Source organism: Panthera onca, chromosome D1, assembly GCF_046562875.1.
Source record: "Panthera onca isolate mPanOnc1 chromosome D1, mPanOnc1 haplotype 2, whole genome shotgun sequence".
NCBI lineage: Eukaryota > Metazoa > Chordata > Mammalia > Carnivora > Felidae > Panthera > Panthera onca.
This window is the reverse complement of record NC_138348.1, coordinates 69,901,500-69,922,988: the sequence shown is the minus strand read 5'-3', so window position 1 is coordinate 69,922,988 and position 21,489 is coordinate 69,901,500. Positions and strand designations below refer to the sequence as shown.

The 21,489-nt window shown below is 36.6% G+C and overlaps 1 protein-coding gene across 6 annotated transcripts in view; it reads right to left on the bottom strand.

Annotated features, from left to right (window-relative positions):
* Positions 1 to 21,489, bottom strand: part of TMEM135 (transmembrane protein 135) — a 337,564-nt gene that overhangs the window by 73,840 nt on the left and 242,235 nt on the right. For 4 of the 6 annotated variants that reach the window (XM_078433021.2, XM_060605411.3, XM_078433020.2 and 1 more), the window contains 4 exons: positions 18,199 to 18,240; positions 6,926 to 7,072; positions 3,938 to 4,007; positions 375 to 542 (listed from right to left, as the gene is read on the bottom strand). In XM_078433021.2, the coding sequence (XP_078289147.1) occupies positions 375 to 542; positions 3,938 to 4,007; positions 6,926 to 7,072; positions 18,199 to 18,240 (427 nt within the window). The remainder of the gene's footprint in view (positions 1 to 374; positions 543 to 3,937; positions 4,008 to 6,925; positions 7,073 to 18,198; positions 18,241 to 21,489) is intronic. The other 2 variants (XM_060605410.3, XM_060605412.3) reach the window with 1 other exon arrangement.

The following is a 21,489-nucleotide window of genomic DNA, read 5'->3' as shown; positions in this document are numbered from 1 at the left end:
CCAGGCAGTAAGTATGATCAAGAAAAACAAAGAGACCAGATATATTAATATAATTTTTGATGTTAGAAATATAACAGTTAAAATTTTTCAGTATCTACATTACTGAAAAAAAAGTAAGTCTTTGAAAATCTTTCATATTATATATAAATGCAAATATATCTACACTTTGAAGCATATTAAATAACATTTTAAAAGAAATTTTTCCAACCTCAATTCCCAATATATATTGCATATATACTTGGAGACATTAAAACATTTATGAATACAACAGAAAGAAGCATTAAAAAATGATAGATGGGTTAAGGCCGTATCTCATTCTAATAATAGCCATGTTATTTATTTCCCATTTTTCTCTCCTCTGCTGAAAGCCTTACCTTGTATATACTAACAAAAGAGCCCAGAAAAGCTCCGAGCTGGAAGTTTTCTTTATTGTAGAAGAGAGAAAATAGCCGGGATGGCTGTGTAAACAGATGCCGAAATGCAGAGGGAATTCGGAGGCAGCACTGGATCAAGTATCCCACGCTAAACATTCTGATGAAACCCTAGAGAAAATTGGGATAAAATTCTGATTTACATCCAAATATTTAAGTCCGACAGATATAAATTTTACTGGTTTAGAATCAAAACAGAACTCAAAAATAAATAAATAAATAAATAAATAAATAAATAAATAACACAAGTTTATATCAAAGCATTTTCAAAATTAAGTCCTAAGACCTCAAATAATTTTAAAACAATTACCTTAAAATAAGGGTAAAATTTTTCAGTGATTACACTTTCTTTGATTTTCAAAACCTTGGAAGTCTCACAAGCACTGGCCAAACTTGTCTATGCAACAAACTTCCATTTCCTGACATTCTGTTAACAATAACCAGGACTTATGATTCCTAAACCAAAACTGAATTTTAGGAACAAAAGCAATGAAATTCCAAAAAAATAGTTTACAAAACCAATGTGTTTTGGAAATTTTAACAGGGTACTTTTCTTTTTCTTTTTTTATGTTTATTTATTTTTGAGAAACATAGACAGAGTGTGAGTGGGGGAGGGGCAGAGAGAGAGGGAAACAGAATCTGAAGCAGGCTCCAGACTCTGAACTGTCATCACAGAGTCCCACACGGGGCTCAAACTCACGAATCACAAAATCATGACCTGAGCCGAAGTCGGACACTTGCTTAACTGACTGAGCCACCCAGGCGCCCCAATAGTGTACTCTTCTTAATAACTGGTGTAAGTAGGAATTCTTTTGACAGAAAAAAATAACTTTATTTTTAGACCTTTGGTATCAACTTTTTAAATGATCAGGCTAAAAGAATTTTCCAGAAAAAAAAATTATACCTAGGTTTTTATTTCTATGCTCGACTGTGTCAGGTCAAAACATCTCTAAGAATTGGTAGCATTTAAGGTACACTAAGCAAAACTTGAAAAAGCAAATGCACTACAAAGGCATACTTGCTGCCAACATTTTCCCATATTACCTCCAACTATTTATAGGGCAAAAAAGAACAGAGAGGATGACTAGTGCTGGTCAATTTCATTTCAGTATTTAGGGAAATGAAATTTAAACATCACTTCTTACTGACAGACTGAAAACTTCTTATTAGCACAAAACCAAACGTTATCTAAAAGAACAGTATTTTAAAAATTCATGTTTATGAATGTTTATGAAGTTTCATGCTCATAAGGAGGAGCACATAAGTCAGTGAACAAACAAAATAACTACAGATTAGTGTAAGTGTTATGCAGGAAATAATCAAGACTCTAGGAGGGAAATTAACAGGCAGCCTATATTAAATTGGGTGATAAGGGAAAGCGATGGAGGATGTGTCATTTAAACAGACAGAAAAGAGGAGCTGGCATGATGAAAACATTTCAGATAGCTTGGACAGAAAGCACAAAGACAAAACAGACTGGCAGGTATGAGGAACCAACAAAAAATGTGAATGGAGCATAGTGAGTTGAGGGGAAAGTAATTTGTATATTTCCTCAGGGATATGATTTAGCATGTGGTGTAACTGAGCTGATGGAATAATGAGGTACACTGTCAAAATATATTTACTGTATTTATGGTGTAAATTCCTCACCTACAGGTCTCCAAATAATTTTACATTCACAGACATATTACTCCAATTTATATGAAAATTGCCAAGTTTATAGTATTGGTACACATTTGTTGATACAATGACTAGATTTCTTCAATCCTCAGTAATTCTCCGTAACATTCTCAGAGAATTTTTTTTTTTAACGTTTATTTATTTTTGAGACAGAGAGAGACAGAGCATGAACGGGAGAGGGGCAGAGAGAGAGGGAGACACAGAATTGGAAGCAGGCTCCAGGCTCTGAGTCATCAGCCCAGAGCCCGACGCGGGGCTCAAACTCACGGACCGCGAGATCGTGACCTGAGCTGAAGTCGGACGCTTAACCGACTGAGCCACCCAGGCGCCCCACAGATAATTTTTTTTTAATATCACTTCCCCTCTTCCCAAACTTTATCAAATACATCTGATTTAATCAGAATATTTCTCTTAGTTACCCTCCTGAAGTCTTCCCTTGAATTAGCAGTACGTCCAGTTGGAGGAAATAATGACTGTCTGGGAGCTGGCAGACCCTGACTGAGGCTGCCAGCAACGTTGCTCTCCTCCCCATTTTAAAAGTGGGGCAGAAAATCAGATTTAGAAGCAGTGTATCAGAAACCACTGCACAAGTGAAAAAATACTCTACTGCTTTAACCTCTGGTCATATCCTTGGGGACTCTAAGGTAAGTGTTGGCTTGGGCAAATGCTACCATCAACATTAATTAGATCACAGGCACTCATGTTCATAAGCACTAATGTGATACAATCCCTCTCTCCCAGAATGACTGCTGAGAGGCTTTTTTTTTAAAAATTATTATTATTATTTTAAAAAAACTTAACCTTTTTAAATTTATTTTTGAGGCGGGGGGGGGGGGGGGGGTGCACAGAAAGAAAGACTCAGAATCCAAAGCAGGCTCCAGGTTCCAAGCCATCAACACAGAGCCCAACGCAAGGCTTGAACCCACGAACCGAACTGTGAGATCATGACCTGAGCTGAAGACAGACACCTAACCTACTGAGCCACCGAGGCTCCCCTGGAAGGCTATCTGTTGGGGATGCTGTACAACTCTGCTCTTCTCATCATCAACTGAGTGGGGATAAGACATCATAAGAAAGAACATAAACTTTTTGAAGTATCAGGATTGTGAGAGCCCCATCCACAACCAAAGAACTTGTAGCAGATGGTGCCACCTGTGCCAGACTAACTGCAATTAAAATAACTTCCGTCCCAGAGTTGGTGGCAATGGAGGATGGGGGGATGACAGGCACAGAATGGGGGATGGGCGAGGAGAGACACTCTAGTACACTAACATATTATGGAGTGAAGAATTTATGCCAGTGGATATAGCTAACTTCCTTCATATAGAGCAACTGTGGACATGCTCCAGTTACATCCATGCCTTAAAAAACGTAACAACTTTACAAGTCCAACACCAAATGCCACCGTACCAGCTTGTGCACAGTGTATGTATGAGACTGCTCACCCACTAGTACACAGCATACTCCAGGGACCTTGATCTAAAATGTATTCTAATGCGAATACATTACAAAGTACAAATTTTAATAACTTTCTTTTTCTGTCTTTTTTTGCTATGGTTGCTTCAGCTTCTCTTCTGCTTTGAAATTTTAACACTAATTTTTAAATAAGCGGATTTTAAAATTATTTAACAAAGGATCTGGTAAGTGAATACTAAAAGCTAAATTGTTACCTAATTTTCACAAATTCCTTATTTTTCAAGTCAAATGCAAAGCATGATAGCAATTACTGTCAATTTTTCCATTTACTTTGAAATCATGTTTTAATTATAAAGTTATTTCTATACATATTTCCTGCAGCGAATAAAGTGATACTTTTATATACTTACTTTAATGCAATAAGAGATGCAATTATCTTCATAGTGTTTGCAACATCTATGCCTTGGTCCATGCTTACATCTGAAATAAAACACAAATAATAAATTATGTGTTTATATATGTGTATGTGTGTATATGTGCTTAAAACTCTGTAACCTAAAAAGGAGAAAATATTACCTACTTGTATTTAAATGCATACATCTTTTGGTTTCTTGGGACATAAAAAAGCAAATATAACAGATTTTTTTTTTCTTTGCAGTTCAGCATTTGACACAGTGCATAAAATTTGTGACTGCAGTCAAAATACTTAAATGTGGAACAGAAAAAACATTGGTAAATATTTGTGACTAAGTATGAAAAATATGTATATATTATCTCTATACTCTGCCAAATCTTTTGGAAGCTTTAAGTTGCTTACTGAAGAGCATAACAGTCATAAATCATCCATGAAGTCAGTACTTGAGCAAAAATCATAATGGAAAGTGCTCAGGTTACTGGAATGTATACTTAATTATATTTGAAAGAAAACATCTGGAAAAGAAACATGATAGAGTATTAGAATTCAAAGTTCAATTTTAAAAATAAATATAGAAATAGATCATGTGGAAATTCAAAAGTAGGTTATTTGTGATTTGACTACAAACCACTTGGTCCTCTTGTGTTTAGTAAACCTTTCTGCAAGGAAGACTACTGTTCAAGACACTGAAGATGCTGACTCCAGGACTATATATACATTCACTCAAGGCTTAAAAAAGTGAGTAACATATCTAACATGGGTCTAGCTCTCCCCCTTTCCCTCTGAAGGATTCATGTTCTAAAATGAGTAGTCTTTATAACTCTTGCAGACTGCAGTTAATTATCTTCATGGTTACATTAACTTTCTTGTTGATAATAATTTGTAGAGTAATATTCTGGCTCAAGGTCTCTCTAATTCCATTTGCAAATTGATTAGCAAAACCTTTTGGGAAATCCAATTTTGAGCCACAGCTGGAGTATGCAGGCAGCCTTTCATACACAAGGATGACAGCAGTAGTTCCTACTGACCGTAGCCCTTATGTCACTAGAATGATGGGACATGTCTGGCCATGTGAAGTTGAGGGCTTAAAGCTGGAGCCTAAAAGAGGTAAAGCAGAGAAGGGTGGCCGTATGTAAACCATCACTCTTCATACTTCTAAGTGTCCTCTTCAAAGACATTCTTCAGCCAGTGCTACTGGAACTACACAGAGATTGTTAAACTCTCTTTGCTAGTGAAGTTAAATTCTGATAGCAGCTATACTGTCATTTAATCTTTCCTTAGTCTGTTCTTAAAACTTCTCAAAACCTGGACTCCCCATCTCCTGTCTTCTCTGCTCTGCTTATGCATTACCCTGCATCTGCTCTCACAGCAGTGGGTACTCTAACAAGTTCTACCATGACCTGATTAGCTCTGATACCCAAGGTACCATTCATCCACATAATACATTCTCTGCACTTCCCTCTGATTCTTGGTGAACATGATTTCCATGAATAGGGATTCCCTCTCTCTTTTCTCCACTTAGGTGATTCATAACTATTTTGAACTTACTTAAGAAGTTCACTACCAATCACACCACTGGATATTTACCCCAAAATTACAAAAATACTAATTCAAAGGGATATATGCACTTCTATGTTTATTGCAATGGTATTTACAGTAGCCAAATTATGGGAGCAGCCCAAGTGTTCACTGATGAATGGGTAAAGAAGAGGCGGTATGTATGTATGTGCGTGTGTGTGTACACACACAGTGCAATATTATTTAGCCATATGATATTGCGCATATGTGGAATTTAGGAAACAAAAAAATAAATGAGCAAAGGGGAAAAAAGGAAAAAGAGAAAAACCAAAAAACAGTCTCTTAACTATAGAGAACAAACTGATGGTTACTAGAGGGGAGGTGAATGGGGGAATGGGGGGATGGATGAAACAGGTAATGGGGGATTAAGGAGTATACTTATCATAATGAAAAACTCAAAACAAGAAAAAAAGATATACATAAAATTCTTTTAAAAAGTTCACTACCACAATTATTCCTGCCATCTGTTATCCCTTCCTTGCCTCTTACCTTCTGTATGTGGTGTATACTAAAATGAAGACAAACTCTTTAAATTCAGTAAAAATTCTGAGTACCTACACTGTGCTCATGTATGTGAGGCCACTCACATGTTATTTCATTTAATGCATACAGCATTCCTTAACAAAGATCGTTAACCCAAGTTAACAGATGAGCACTTTAGGATCCAGAGTGGTTAAATCACTTGCCCAAAGTCACAAAGCCAGCAAGGGGTAAAATGAGAGTCTAACATAGGTCTTCTGATTCCCACTTCAGCTTCCTATAACCGATGTCTAACTCTCTATATTGGTTATTCATTCGATACTCTCTCAAATATCACTACCAAGATTATTTTTATTAACTAATGTTCTAATTTTAAATCATTAAATTAATTTTCTTCAATATCTATACTAGAAATACAAATATTTGTATGAAATTCAGACTTATTTGTATAACATACAAATAAAGTTATCTTATTCCATTTCTAAAGCCCTGAACATTTCCACTCTTGCAAAAACAAAAAAACAAAACCCTTTACTTAAGGTTTGCTCCTTGTACCTATATCTTCTTGAATCTCTCCCAGAACTTTTCTTTCTCCTTCCTACACTTAGCATATTTGATTAGCACATATTAATCTGTTTCCCGAAGTTCCCCATTCCAGCCTCCTGCAACTCTGCCTAGTTAGACATAGAAAACTATTATAAGTTCATATAAATCTATTAAAAAGACCATATGATGTATAGTCCAGACAAAAATAATAAATAACATTGACTTGCTATTATGTGCCTTTTATAAAACTCTATGCATTGTTTTTTGCAAAAAAAAAAAAAAAATCATTACTGAAAAGAAAACAAAAACATTTTGACATGGTACAAATATCACAGAAAACAGTGACAAAGTGTGCTAAGTATCAAGATAAAGAACTTACACTGAATCCACAAGTTTCCTGATTAGAGCAATTACATTCATTCTTCTTGGCTTTTGCTCATGTTTCTCTGTCTTCTGTTCCACTTTTGCATATGCCGCTTCTGGTGAGTAAGAATGTGTGGGAATTTCTTCCTTCCCTACAATAAACCTAAAGAAAAGAGCACAATCTGAAGAATTTTTCACCTTAAAAAAACAACAACAACAACAACAAAAAAAACTTGACTTTGTTAATATATAAATACATTTTGGATAGTACCTTATCATTTAAAATAAGATTTTTCAAAATTTACATAAAATCTTATCCTTTAGAAATACAAGCTTTAAAAATCTGAATGCTTCGGAAATGTTGACAGCCATTTCTTTAATACAAATTCTTCCACTAAGTTTTTTTTTTTAATTCCAGGATAGTTAACATCCAGTGTCATATTAGTTTCAGGTGTACAATATAGTGACTCCACAATTCTGTACATTAGTCAGTGCTCATCATGGTAAGTGTACTCTTAATACCCTTCATGTGTTTCACCCAACGCCCGCAACCCACCTGCTCTATGGTAACCATCAGTTTGTTCTCTGGTTAGTTAAGTTTCTACTTCTTGGTTTGTCTCTCTTCCTTTCTTTTTTTTCCTTTGATCATTTGTTTTTGTTTCCCAAATTCCACATATGAGTAAAATAATATAGTATTTGTCTTTTTCTGACTGGGTACTTAGCATTAATTATACACTCTAGCTCCATTCATGTTGTTGCAAATGGCAAAAGTGCATTCTTTTTGTGGCTAAATAATATTCCATTATATGTATATACCATTTCTCTATTCACTCATCAGTTGATGGACACTTGGGCTGCTCCCATAATTTGGCTAGTGTAAGTAATGCTGCAATACACATAAGGGTGCATGTATGCCTTTAAATTAATGTTTTTCCATTTTGGGGGGGCAAATACTCAGTACTGTGATTACTAGATTGTAGGGTAGCTCCATTTTTTAACTTTCTGAGGAATCTCCATACTGTTTTCCAAAGTGGCTGTGCCAGTTTGCATTCCCACCAACAGTGCAAGAGGGTTCCTATTTGGAGAAATAAGAACACCAACACCTTTTGTTTCTTGTGTTATTGATTTTAGCCATTCTGACAAGTGTGAGGTGATATCTCATTGTGGTTCTGATTTGCATTCCCCTGATGATCAGTGATGTGAGCATCTTTTCATGTATCTGTTGACCATCTGGATGTCTTCTCTGGAGAAATGTCTGTTTATGTCGTCTGCTCACTTTTTAAAAAATCTTTATTTATTTATATTGAGAGAGAGCACGAGCGGGGAAGGGACAGAAAGAGAGGGGGAGAAAGAATCCTAAGCAGGCTCCACACTGTCAGCACAGAGCCTGATGCAGGGCTTGATCCCATGAACCTGAGATCATGACCTGAGTGGAAACCAAGAGTCGGACATTCAACCAACTGAGCCGCCCAGGTGCCTCTCATCTGCCCACTTTTTAATTGAATTATTTGTTTTTTGGGTGTTGAGTTATATAAGCTCTTTATATATTTTGGATACTAACCCTTTATCAAATATGTCACTTGCAAATATCTTCTCCCGCTCTGTAAGCTTTTAGTTTTGTTCATTATTGCCTTTGCTGTACAGAAGCTTTTTATTTGATGTAGTCGCCACAGTTTTGTTTCTGTTTTTTCTTCCCTTGCCTTGGAGACAAATCTAGAAAAAGTTGCTATGTCCGATGTCAGAGAAGTTACTGCCTGTGCTCTCTTCTAGGACTTTTATGGTTTCATGTCTCAGATTTAGGTCCTTTCGAATTTATCTTTGTGTATGGTGTAAGCCAGTGGTCTAGTTTCATTCTTTTGCATGTTGCTGTTTAGTTTTCTCAACACCATTTATGAAGAGGCTTTTCCCCATCGTGTATTCTTTCCTCCTTTCTCAAACATTAATTGACCATATAAACATGGGCTTATTTCTGGGCTCCCTATTCTGTTCCAATGATCTATGTGCCTATTTTTGTGCCAGTACCATACTGTTTTGATTATTACAGCTTTGTAGTATAACTTGAAGTCTGGAATTGTGACACCTCCAGCTTTGCTTTGCTTTTTCAAGATTGTTTTGGCTATTTGGGGTCTTCTGTGGTTCCATGCAAATTTTAGGACTATTTGTTATAGTTCTGTGAAAAATGTTGTTGATATTTTGATAGGGATTGCATTAAATCTGTAGACTGCTTTGGGTAGTAAGGACACTGTTACAATATTTATTCTTCTGACCCATGAGCATCAGTTTGTGTCATCCATTTGTTTGTGTCATCTTAAATATCTTTTATCAACATTTTATAGTTTTCTAAAAATATGTATTCTATATTTTATAGAATACAAGTCTTATAGTTTTCTAAAAATATGTATTCTTTATTTTATAGAATACAAGTCTTTCACCTCCTTAGTTAAGCTTATTCTTAGGTATTTTATTACCTTTGGTGCAACTGTAAATGGGATTGCTATCTTTTCTTTCTGTTGCTTCACTATTAGTAAATAAAAATACCATGAATTTCTGTATGTTGATTTGGTGCCCTACAACCTCACTGAATTCATTTATTAGTTCTGGTAGTTTTTAGGTGGAGTCTTTAAGGTTTTTTATATATAGTATCATGTTGCCTGCAAATAGTGAAAGTTTTATTTCTTCCTTACCAATTTGAATGCCTTTTCTTCCTTCTTCTTTTCTGATCACTATGGATAGGCATTCCAGTACTTGTTAAATATGAGCGGGAAGAGTGGATTTCCCCATCTTGTTCTTAACCTTAGGGGGAAAACGCTCTCCATTTTTTGCCACTGAGTGAAATGTTAGCTGTGGGTTTTTCATATATGGCCTTTATTATGTTGCAGTGTTCCCTCTAATCCTATTTTTTTAGGGTTTTTTTTTTTTTTTATCATGAATGGATCTTCTACTTTAGAAAATGCTTTTTCTGCATCTATTGAAATATTTTTTATCCCTTCTTTTAATGATATGATGAATCTCACTGAACCACTCTTGCATCCCAGGAAAAAATCCCACTGGATTGTGGTACATGATTTTTTTTTAATTTTTTTTAATGTTTTTATTTATTTTTGAAGGAGAGAGAGACAGAGCATGAGCGGGGTTGGAACAGAGAGAGAAGGAGACACAGAATTCAAAGCAGGCTCCAGGCTCTAAGCTGTCAGCACAGAGCCCGATGCGGGGCTCAAACTCACGAACTGTGAGATCATGACCTGAACTGAAGTCAGACACTTAACCGACTGAGCCATCCAGGTGCCCCTGTGGTGCATGATTTTTTAAAGTATCATTGGGTTTGGTTTGCTAATATTTAGTTGAGGATGTTTGCATCTATGTTCAACAGAGATATTGGCCTGTAGTTCTCTTTTTTGTAGTGTCTTTATCTAGTTTTGGTATCAGAGTAATGCTGGCTTCGTAGAATGAATTAAGAAGTTTTCCTTCCTCTTCTATTTTTTGGAATAGTTTGAGAAGAATAGGTATTAACTCTTCTTTAAATGTTTGGTAGAATCCACCTGTGACGGCATCTAGTCCTGGACTTTTGTTTGCTGGGAGTTTTTTGATTAGTGATTCAATTTCATTGCTGGTAATCGATCTGTTCAAATTTTCTATTTCTTCTTGATTCAATTTTGGGAGCTTATATGTTCTAGGAATTTATCCATTTCCTCTAGGTTGTCCCATTTGTTAGCATATACTTTTTCACAATATTCTCTTACAATCTTTTGTATTTCGGTGGTGTTGGTTGTTATCTCTCCCAGTTCGAATTCTATTTTTTTGAGTCCTCTTTCTCTCTCTCTCTCTCTCTCTCTCTTTTTTTAATGAATCTAGCTAAAGGTTTATCAATTTTTTGATCTTTTCAAAGAACTGGCTCCTGGTTTCACTGACCTGTTCTGTTGGTATTTTTAGTTTTTATTTTGTTTTTTTCTGCTCTAATCCTTATTATTTCCTTCCCTCTGCTGGTTTTGGGTTTTGTTTGTTGTTCTTTCTTTAGTTCCTTTAGATGTGTGGTTAGGTTACTTGGGATTTTTCTTGCTTCTGAGGTAGGCCTGTATTGCTATAAACTTCCCTCTTAGAACAGTTTTTGTTACATCCCAGATTTTGACTGTTGTGTTTGCATTTTCATTTGTCTTCAAGTATTTTTTAATTTCATCTTTGATTTCTTGGTTGACCCATTCATTGTTTAATAGCATGTTATTTAACCTCCATGTATTTATGTGCTTTCCATGTTTTTTCTTGTGGTTGATTTCTAGTTTCATAGTGTTGTGCTCAGAAAAGATGCATTTTATGACTTCAATCTTTCTGAATTTGTTGAGAATTGTTTTGTGGCCTAAAACGGGATCTATTCTGGACAACGTTCCATGTGCACTTGAAAAGAATCTGTATTCTGCTGTCTTAGAATGGAATGTTCTGAATATATCTGTTAGGTCCATCTGGTCTGATATTCAAAGCCATAGTTCCTTGGAATTTTCTGCTTTGTATGATTGATTACATATTGTCTTTCTTTGTCCCTAATTTCATGAAGGCTTTGTTTTAAAGTCTATTTTGTCCAATATAAGTTGGTACTCAGGCTTTCTTTTCACTTCCATTTGCATGATAAATGGTTCTCCATCCCTTCACTTTCAGTCTGCATGTGTCTTTAGGTCTGAAATGAGTCTCTTATAGGCAGCATATAGATGGGTCTTGCTTTTTTATCCATTCTGTCACCCATGTCTTTTGATTGGAATATTTAATCCATTTACATTCAAAGTAATTATTGGTATGAATGTATTTATTGCCATTTTGTTACATGTTTTATGGTTGTTTTGTAGTTCCTCTCTGTTCCTTTCTTCTCTTGCTCTCTTCTTTCATGATTTCTTGACTTTTTATAGAAAAATATTTGGATTCCTTACTCTTTATTTTTTTACAAATCTATTACTGCTTTTTGATTTGCAGTTACTATTAGGTTTATACATAACACCTTCTGCATATAAGTCTATATTAAGCTGATGGTTGCTTACTTTTGAACTCATTCTTTACTCCTCTCCTCTCCACATTTCAGATATTTGGTATCATACATCCTTTGATTTTGTGCTTCTCTTGACTGATTTTTAGATATACTTTGTTTTTATTTTTGTTTGTGTACTTCTCGTTTCTTCTCACTCTTACTTACGGTTTTTGTTTTTCCTTTTACAAAGTCCCCCTGAGCATTTCTTGTAGGGCTGGTGGAGTCGTCATGAATTCTTTTAACTTTTGTTTGTCTGGGAAACTCCTTCTACTATTCTTAATGACTGCTTTGCTGGATAGAGTATTCTTGGCTGAAGACATTTCACTCTGAGCAGTTTGAATATATCATGCCAGTACCTTCTGGTGTGCAAAGTGTCTGTTAAAAAATCAGCTGATAGCCTTAACGGATTTCCTTTGTATGTAACTGTCTCCTTTGCTCTTGTAATCTTTAAAATTCTTTCTTTATCACTATTTTTTGTATCATTTTAATTATGATGTGCCTTGGTGTGGACCTCCTTAAGTTGAATTTGTTGGGGGATCTATGTGCCTCCTGAATCAGGATCTCTGTTCCCCGCCCCCACAACCACACCCCCCCCCACCCCCACAAGATTTGGGAAGTTTTCAGCTATTATTACTTCAAATACATTTTCTGTCTCCCTTTCTCTCTTTTCCTTCTGAGATCCCTATACTGTGAATGCTATTACACTTGATGGAGTCACTGAATTTTCTAAGTCTATTCTCATACAGTATTTACTTGTCTCTCACCTGTTCATCTCGATTGCTTTCCATTACTCTATCCTCCAAGTCACTTATAGGCTCCTCTGCTTTCTACAGCCTACTATTTATTCCATCTCTTATATTTTTAATTTCATTTATTGAGTTCTTCATCTCTGATATGTTACTTTTTAGCTCTTTGCCAAGGGTCTCATTGATGTCCCCTACCCTTTTGTGAAGTCCAGTGAGTATCTTTATGGTCATTACTTCAAATTTTCTATCAAGCATATTATTTTTGTTTTACTTAATCTCCTGCTGTGATTTTGTCCTGTTTTTCATTTGGAACATATTCCTCTGTTTCCTCACTTTGTCTATCACTCTGTGTTGGTTTGTCTGTGTTAAGAAAGTCAGCTACATCTTCTACTCTGGAAAGTAGTGCCTTTATGAAAAACAGGTCCTGTAGTGCCTTACAATGCAGTGTCCCCTGTTCACCAGAACTGGTGCTTCAGGGGAATCTCCTGTTTGTGTTGCTTGTGTCCTGCTGTTGTGTCTGAGTCACTTTCTTTCAGTCCAGACGTCTTTACAACTCTGTGCTTGATGTGGCCTTTGCTTGCTATCTGTGGTGTTAGTGAGACTCTGGCTGCAAGCTCTGAGGAGGCAGGACTGCAGGATGGCTCAGAGGTGGGATGGTGGTGTTAGCAAAATCTACACAGAGCCCAGGACTGAGGCCAGCAGGCTTGGAGTGGGCTAGTCTTCAGGAGAACACTTGGGCAAGGCACATCGCTAGCAGGTTAGATAGCAAGTATCTGTGCAACACCTCCCACAGGTGGCCCTGTGTTTATACTGTGGGGCAGATGAGGAAAATGGTGCCTGACAGCTCCTTTGTTCTCAGAGAAGTCCCCCAACACACTTGAAATCACTACAAGGAGACCTTCCTCCCTCCCATTTGCCCCAGGCACTGTGCAAACTGTAGCTTCTAGGTTGTCTACGGTCTTTTTAAGGGCAAGACCCAGCGATCACTCACCCTCCCCTCTTGCCCAGCACTGAGTCAGCTGACTTTTTAAGCCCCAGGCTCTAAATCCTGCTAGTTATACAAACCCACAGAATTCAGCCCCTCTGATTTTCAAAGCCAGATGTTATGGGGATTCATCTTCCCAGTTTGGGCTCCCAAGTGTGAAAGAGCAAGACCGTTTCTTTGATCTCTCTGCACCCACAGTTCCCTCCCTTCTGTGGGCACTCCCAACCACTGTTTCTGCCCTTCCTAATCTCCTAAATGTGGCTTCTTCTCTACATTTAGTTGTGGAGTTTGTTCTGTCAGTAGTTGGATTGCTTTCTGTTATTTTACACAGATGTGGATGATCTCTAGTTGTAAACATGGGATGAGGTGAGCTTAGGGTCCTCCTACTCCACCATCTTCCTAAACTCTCAACAATGCAGGTATTTTAAAATCAAATTAACCAAGTAAAATATAGCATAGAGCTTTTATGACACACTGTTTTAACTTAAGTCACCACTTTTTAAAGATATTACACACCTTAAAGTTTTTTCAAAGAAGCAGGTGAAATATTTACTTGGGTCTACTAATTGATCACAAAAATTCTATTTTTGCTCTAAATTCTACTAATAGTTACAACTGAATGAGTTTCTCATTTTTCAGTGTAAAGTTATATCCCATCACTTTGAGTCATAAAATAGCCACATTGCGGTAGAAATTCATATAACAATACTCAGGGAAATGGAGGGAGCTGAAGAATGAGGATCATAAAACAGTCAAGATTCCAAGTATTCTCACAAAATTTCATTAGAAAACCTTAAATTCCATGTTATCCTAATCTATTTATTTATCTTTGGAGAAATTTAGTATCAAGGAGAAGACACTATTCTTATTTCATTAAAACTGGACTATTTTTTTCCCAAAGACAATGCAAAAAGAAAAGAGAGGGGAAAAAAAGAAAGGAGGAATGAAAGAGTTGCCACCATTAGATATCCCTCAATCAGTATCCCTCATCTGTTTTCATTTTTGCTGTCTGTACCTTCACTATAAGAGTCATTGTTCTTTTAAAGAATAACTAAGCTTTCCCAAGAGAACTCTACCTGCCGAACTTTCAGGAAATACCTTAAAATGCAAACAAAACCTAGGGATCAATAATACTACACTAAGGTTCTGGAACGTGGGACCTATGACAAACACAGTAAGAAAATGTAAACACTCAGAAAAGAGAGGTGAAAAAAAGCTATTACTATCAACTGCAACCCCAGTTTGTTAGGACAAACTTGATAAAACATCTAGCTTATTAAATCATAAGGGATATGCAATGAGATTGTGTGCCACAAGATGGCAGTTGTGCAGTCTAAGTAGCTCTCATTCCAAAAGAATTTGGTTCTTATTCATGGGTGTGCATGGACAGTTTAAGATCTGTACTACTGTTCTTTATGAACAAGATAAAAACTATGTTGGAACAGTTATAATAATCTCTCTTACACTGTTCATAACACTGTTGCTCTTTTAGCCAGGACTGACCATCTCAGATTAGAGGTAACTTCCTCAGAGAAGCTGTCCCTGCCTAAACTGGAGTGAGTTAGCAATCCTTCCTTTGTGCTACCATGTCCCAATAAATCCCCAATAGTAGACGTACCTTGTTAGTAGACTACGTCTCCCGTTAAACTGTGGGGTCTTGAGAGACTCTGTACATCTTCTTTGCTATTATACCCTAATGACTGGTATAGTGTCTGGCACACAGTAAATATTTAATTAATATATATTGAATGAGTGACTATAGTAATAATTAGCATTTTCGGAGCATTTACTAAATGATAGGTACAGTAGTGATATTAAATCATTTAACCCTCATAGCAACACTACAAACTAGGTGCCATAATTTCCATGAGAGTGAGCATGAAACCTTGCCCACAGCCAATAACAGTAACTATTTGAAATCAGAATTGTCTGACTCTAAATCCTGGGTTCTTAACCACCAAGCTGTATATACTTCTAAGTATTAAACTATGTTGATCCAGGCTTACTATACCTTAAGGCTCCTGAACTGGCTCTTCCCCTTTGGTTCTACTCTTGACTCTTTCTATCTACTCTCATAACTTCTACTAAACTTTAAGCAATAAGTAATAACCATTTTTTTCCAGAACATTTTCCTCTAATACAGAGAAAATTCTAAGTACAAAAAGTCCAGCCCAGTCCTTCATTTTAAGTGGGTTTGAAGAAGAGACACAAAAATATCTGACACATTTTAAGTTTTTGTAAGGATTCTGGGAGCCTAAGGAGAGACACAGGAGAAAAGGCTAAGTTTTCTCTTTAGGAAAACCAACTTTTGGTTTTGTTTTAAACTTTCAATTTAACACAGAATCCATTACAGCCAATGCAACAACAGCAGCAACAACAAGTTATTTCCTAAAATGTTTCATCATCTGTAAAAAAAATTTTTTTTAACGTTTATTTATTTTTGAGAGAAAGAGACAGAGACAGAGTGTGAGTGTGGGAGGGACAGAGAGAGGGAGACCCAGAATCCAAAGCAGGCTCCAGGCTCTGAGCTGTCAGCACAGAGGCCGACCAGGGGCTTGAACCCACAAACCATGAGATCATGACCTGAGCCAAAGTCAAATGCTCAACTGACTGAGCCACCCAGGAGCCCCCATCATTTTTTAATGAAGAATATAATATGAAGAAATCACTGCTGTGTATACTTAGTTATTGCTACTACAGAGTTTCCACAACCAAAGATATTCAAACAGTGGACTCAATCTGTCCCCTCCCAAACTAGTCTTGTTGCATGCCATCTGATTTTCTGTTAATAGTACCTTTTGTCAGGTACTTAGGTTTTCAATACTTGGCTCCTACCAAGGATTAGAGGGAAAGAGAAAAAAGGAAACTATCGGGCATTAGGTCTTCATTTTCTTCTACTGCACGTCTCAACTTTGCCTCTTTCTCTTTAATCCTCCACTATCACCCAATCTCAGTCCTTTTCATTTCATCTTTCTTCTTTCTTGTTCTTTCTTTATACAAGGTCCCAAATACTGTGGCCAGACTAATCTTTCTGAAATAATGTCAACTACCCTGCTCAAAAACCTTTAGTGGGCCCTTACTGCTCATCTTATCAAATTCAAATCTGTCTTCTTTACGTGTTGTTGTTCAGATCTTCCATAATGTGGCCCTGCTTGATTCATCATAAAAAAAAAAACAAAAACAAAAACAAACAAACAAACCTTATAATCCCTAATATAAGCTTTTCATGCCAATTAAATTCCCACTCTTACTTCACATTTCAGGTTTGTAATTTTCATGCTTTTGCTAACATAATTCCCTTCCACCCAGAAGCCTCTTCCCTTCTCTAAAGCTACCCTTCAAGTACACTTTAAGGCTTATCCCCATAAGAGTACTAATGTAATAGGGAGCACCTGGGTGGCTCAGTCAGTTAAGTGTCCAACTTTGGCTCAGGTCATGATCTCATGGTTCTTGGGTTTGAGCCCCGCATCGGGCTCTGTGCTGACAGCTCAAAGCCTGGAGCCTGCTTCGGATTCTGTGTTTCCCTCCCTCTCTCTGCCCCCACCCCCACCCCCACCTCCCCACCCCCTGCTCATGTTCTGTCTCTGTCTCTCTTAAAAATAAACATTAAAAAAATTTTTTTAAGAATAATAATATAATAATAGCCAACATTTCTTGAGTACTATGTGTCATGCACAGTTCTAAACATTTTTCATGCATTAACTCATTTGATCTTCAAAATAAATCTTCTAGTATTGAAATCCACTCTTTTCCCTCCTATACTTACATTGAATACTACACTTTTAATGTTCACTAAGCATCTACTATATGTACTTAGGAGAACAAAATAGGCAACATTTATGACACAAAATAGAAGAGCATTAGGTTTCAAGTAAGTATATATATACAGTCACTGTGTGAACATTAAATTAGTCAAGCATTCTTAAGCCTCAATTTCTTCTTCATGACACGTGGGCATAAAAATACCCATCTCACCGAACTGTTGTGAAAATTTTCTAATCGATGTGAAAATGCTTGGTGAACTATAATATACAATGTTGGTGCTAACCAACATTTCCACAGTTATCTACTATCTGCCAATAACTACGGTAAGAGATGGGCTACAGGGTGAAAAGCAGATTCTAGTGACTCTAGTGAAGCTAAGAATCCGAAATGTGTCTGACATGAGCCCTGCCCTAATGAAGTCCAGACTGTGGTACCACAGAATTCAGTATTTAATTTTGCAATCATTGTCCATGTGTAGCTTTGTCTTTCCAAAGCTCCTTAAAGAGAGAGTTCTTGTAATTCTTTTCTAACATCCAATGATATGAGGCGCACAATAGGCCCCAAAAGTATTTGGTGATTGACTGGGTTTTAGGGGAAAAGAAATCTAATAAGTTACTCTTTTAATGAAATATTACAAAAGTGACTTTGTGACTTCTACAATTATTTTCTGCTAGAAAACTGAGTAGATAAATATCTCTTATAATATATGTAATGGTATTACTTTTTGAAAAAGTTAACTTGCAAATGCTTTCTTAACATGAAGTTAAATAAAATACGTTACTTACCTGAGGGCAGAAAATGTAAATCCTTTCAAACCATCTTTACATCTAGAACAATAAAAAATTTTATGCTAAGATAACATGTTTTGAGATATAAAGTAGTATATTAAATAGCTATTAAAAATTTTTCCTGAAATAGATTCTTTTTAAAAGGTGGAACTCTTGGGGCACCTGGGTGGCTCAGTCGGTTAAGCGGCCGACTTTGGCTCAGGTCATGATCTCATGGTCCGTGAGTTTGAGCCCCGCGTCGGGCTCTGTGCTAAAAGCTCAGAGCCTGGAGCCTGTTTCAGATTCTGTGTCTCCCTCTCTCTGACCCTCCCCCGTTCATGCTCTGTCTCAAAAATAAATAAACGTTTAGAAAAATAAATAAATAAAAGGTGAAACTCTTTTAGGACAGTGATCTGAGCACTATAAATGCAACAAACAATGAAGCAAGCCATCTTACACAAGATGATTAAAATGTCCTATGCCAAATTAACATAATTTAAGGCTCAACTCTCATATTTGCAGGTGGAAGACAGATTTAAGTATATCTTCTCAGGGCTCCATGTGGACTTCATTTTTGAAGGCTGGGAGTGGAGTGTTTCACTTTAGGCAATCCCCAGGGGAGCAATTTGTTGAGAAGAAAAGGCCACATACACCTGCTGGGTATTATGAATAGGTCAATTCTAGGTCCTGACTTCTCCCTACTTAATAATTCAGTGAACGTGGAGCAACGCAGAGTTGGCAGACACAAAAAGGCCTCAAGTTTAGTTCACCGGTTTTAACTTCTGAGCGAGCGCAATCGGAACAGATAACATATCCTGGGGAACAGAGTGGGGCTGAGGGGAGGGCACAGGTGCAGAAGCCCAAATAATATTTACTGAGTACTTACTATTGCTGGGCATTGTTTTGGGCCCTTGATGTGTGTTGTCTCATTTAATTATATCACACCTCTTTGAGTAGGTATTTCTCTAATCCATAGCTGGGCAGAGCCCCCACTCCTGTCCCCAAATGCAGTAACTTCCAAGAGGTCACAAAATAAATAGTAATATGAATTTAGGAAAAAAATTTTAAAGTCCATCTGAATTAAAAGCTATGGTTTTCTCTTATACCTCCTTCTGAAACAGTGTATTCCTTTTAATTGGGGGAAGATTCAAACTGTGTGACAAGTAAGAAAAAATGATTCTCAGATCTGCAAAAAATATTTAAAGAAGATTTTAAAACAAGAAAATTGCTAGACTAGTTTTAATGTCCTGCTTTATAAGTTATGATCAAGTTAGTAAAGAATTATTGGGTATCTAATATCAAAATCCCTTGGAGAAACTATAGAGATTGGTGATAAAATGACGCTCTAATGTATGTTAATTTTAGATACTGGATATTCCTGGATAAAATGCACAGCCTCAAATCTAATTGGGCAATTCTCACAGTATGCCTTTTATATGAAAGGTCACAAAGGAAATGCACAAAATATAAGAAACCTATCTTAACAAATTTAAATATATACATTTTTACTGGAGGACACATAGAATCTCAGAAAAGAATTTAATTTAAAAGATCAGAGATCTTTTAAAACACTTAAGAGTTCATTTCAATTAAGCAACATAACCTACTTTGTGGTCATGTTAGCAGTGAGAAATGTAAGCAAAGAATTTAGCGAACATACTAACATAATTATCCACCCCACACGGACTGAGGGTAAAGGCAAAGTAATTCATACGTTAAGCTAAAAATGTGCATGGGAAAATTGTAGCATTAAAATTCTTAAACTTATCCTTTTCCATCTAAAGAAAGTGTTTCTCAGTAATTTAAAACCCATAATTGGGCAATTTCTAGATAGGTGGGGTGGTGAAGGGGTAGGCTAAGAGTCTATTGACTGGAAAACAGCGGCAGATTGATTAAAAGATTATATACAAGGGGGAACAAATTTTTGGCTTTGGTATGTTATTGTTAAAAGATAGCCATTTATCTTTGTGCAATGCTGAATAGATAAAGGATTCTGACAACTTGGTCTAGTCAGGATTGCATATTTGTGACCTTAAACAATAAATCTAATTGCAGACCAAACATCAAAAAGTAGCTTTCAAAAAAAAAGGGGGGGGGGCATGCACAAATGAATTTGCAATTTCATTATGATGGAAGTTTGGTTCTTTCAGCAGAACCCTGTGGGAAGCACTTCATATTGATAAAGTCTTAGCCCGAATTCAAAAGAGGCTATTCTTTTTTCCATTCATGTGTATAAGGTCTGTTAATGTAATTGAGGGTCAGATGTCTGTGTCAAAAGAACAAAAAAGTAATTATTCCCATAAAAAGAATCTTTAAAATAGTAATATCTCCCTGAATTTTGATACCAAGGGTATTGTCTGAGCTTTAACCTAACTAGGAAACACTATTGTAATTGGAATTAAATGTATAAAGTCCGATACACACACAAAGATTTATACAAAACACCCCATTAGAAGGGTGCCTCACTATTTAATGGATTTGGTTATTATAATGCAAATCAAATTACATTCTCCATTCACGTATTAAGGTTCACTGACTTACTCAACAAATATTAAGTGAATGCCTACTATGAGGAACCACAAGTTTAAGTTTTAAGGATGTAACAGTAGACAATACAGAATCTCTGTTTTCATACAGCTGACCCTCTATGTCTGGGAAAGGTACGACAAAACAAGTAAATATGTCATGCGATGATAACTGCTATGGCAAAAAACAAAGCAGGATAAGAGGAGAAACAGATGGGAGTTAGGCTTTATTATTTTACATAGTGTAGTCCAGAAGGGCCTCTCCAAGAAGGTGAAATTTGATAATTTGATCAGAAGCCTTATAGAATCGAGGGAACAGCATTGATTTGAAGGAAGAGCAAGTACAAAGTCCCTGATGAGGAGTGTGCATGGCATGTAAGGAGAACAGCAAAGTAGATTACTGTAGACAGAGCCGAACAGGGAAGGGAAGCAGTGGTAGGAAATGAGGTCACAGTAACAGTGTGGAGGGAAGGAGTGGTCTACAATTCTTGTATGGCCCTCTAGGCACCCTGAAAACTTTGGGTGGTTCTCAGCAGAAGAGTGACAAAGATCTGTCTTAGATTTGAAGATTATCTTTGGCCGCTAGTTGGAAAACAACAGGAAGACAAAGTTAACAACAAAGAGGCTAATCAGGAGGGGAAAGATGATTGTGGCCTGACTAGATAATGAAGTGGCAGAGGTAAAGACAAGTGGGAGGATTCTGAATGCATTTCAAAAGCAGAGTTGGTAGAATTTCTCGATGGACTGAATTTGTAGTGCAGGAGAAAGAGAAAATTTACTAATT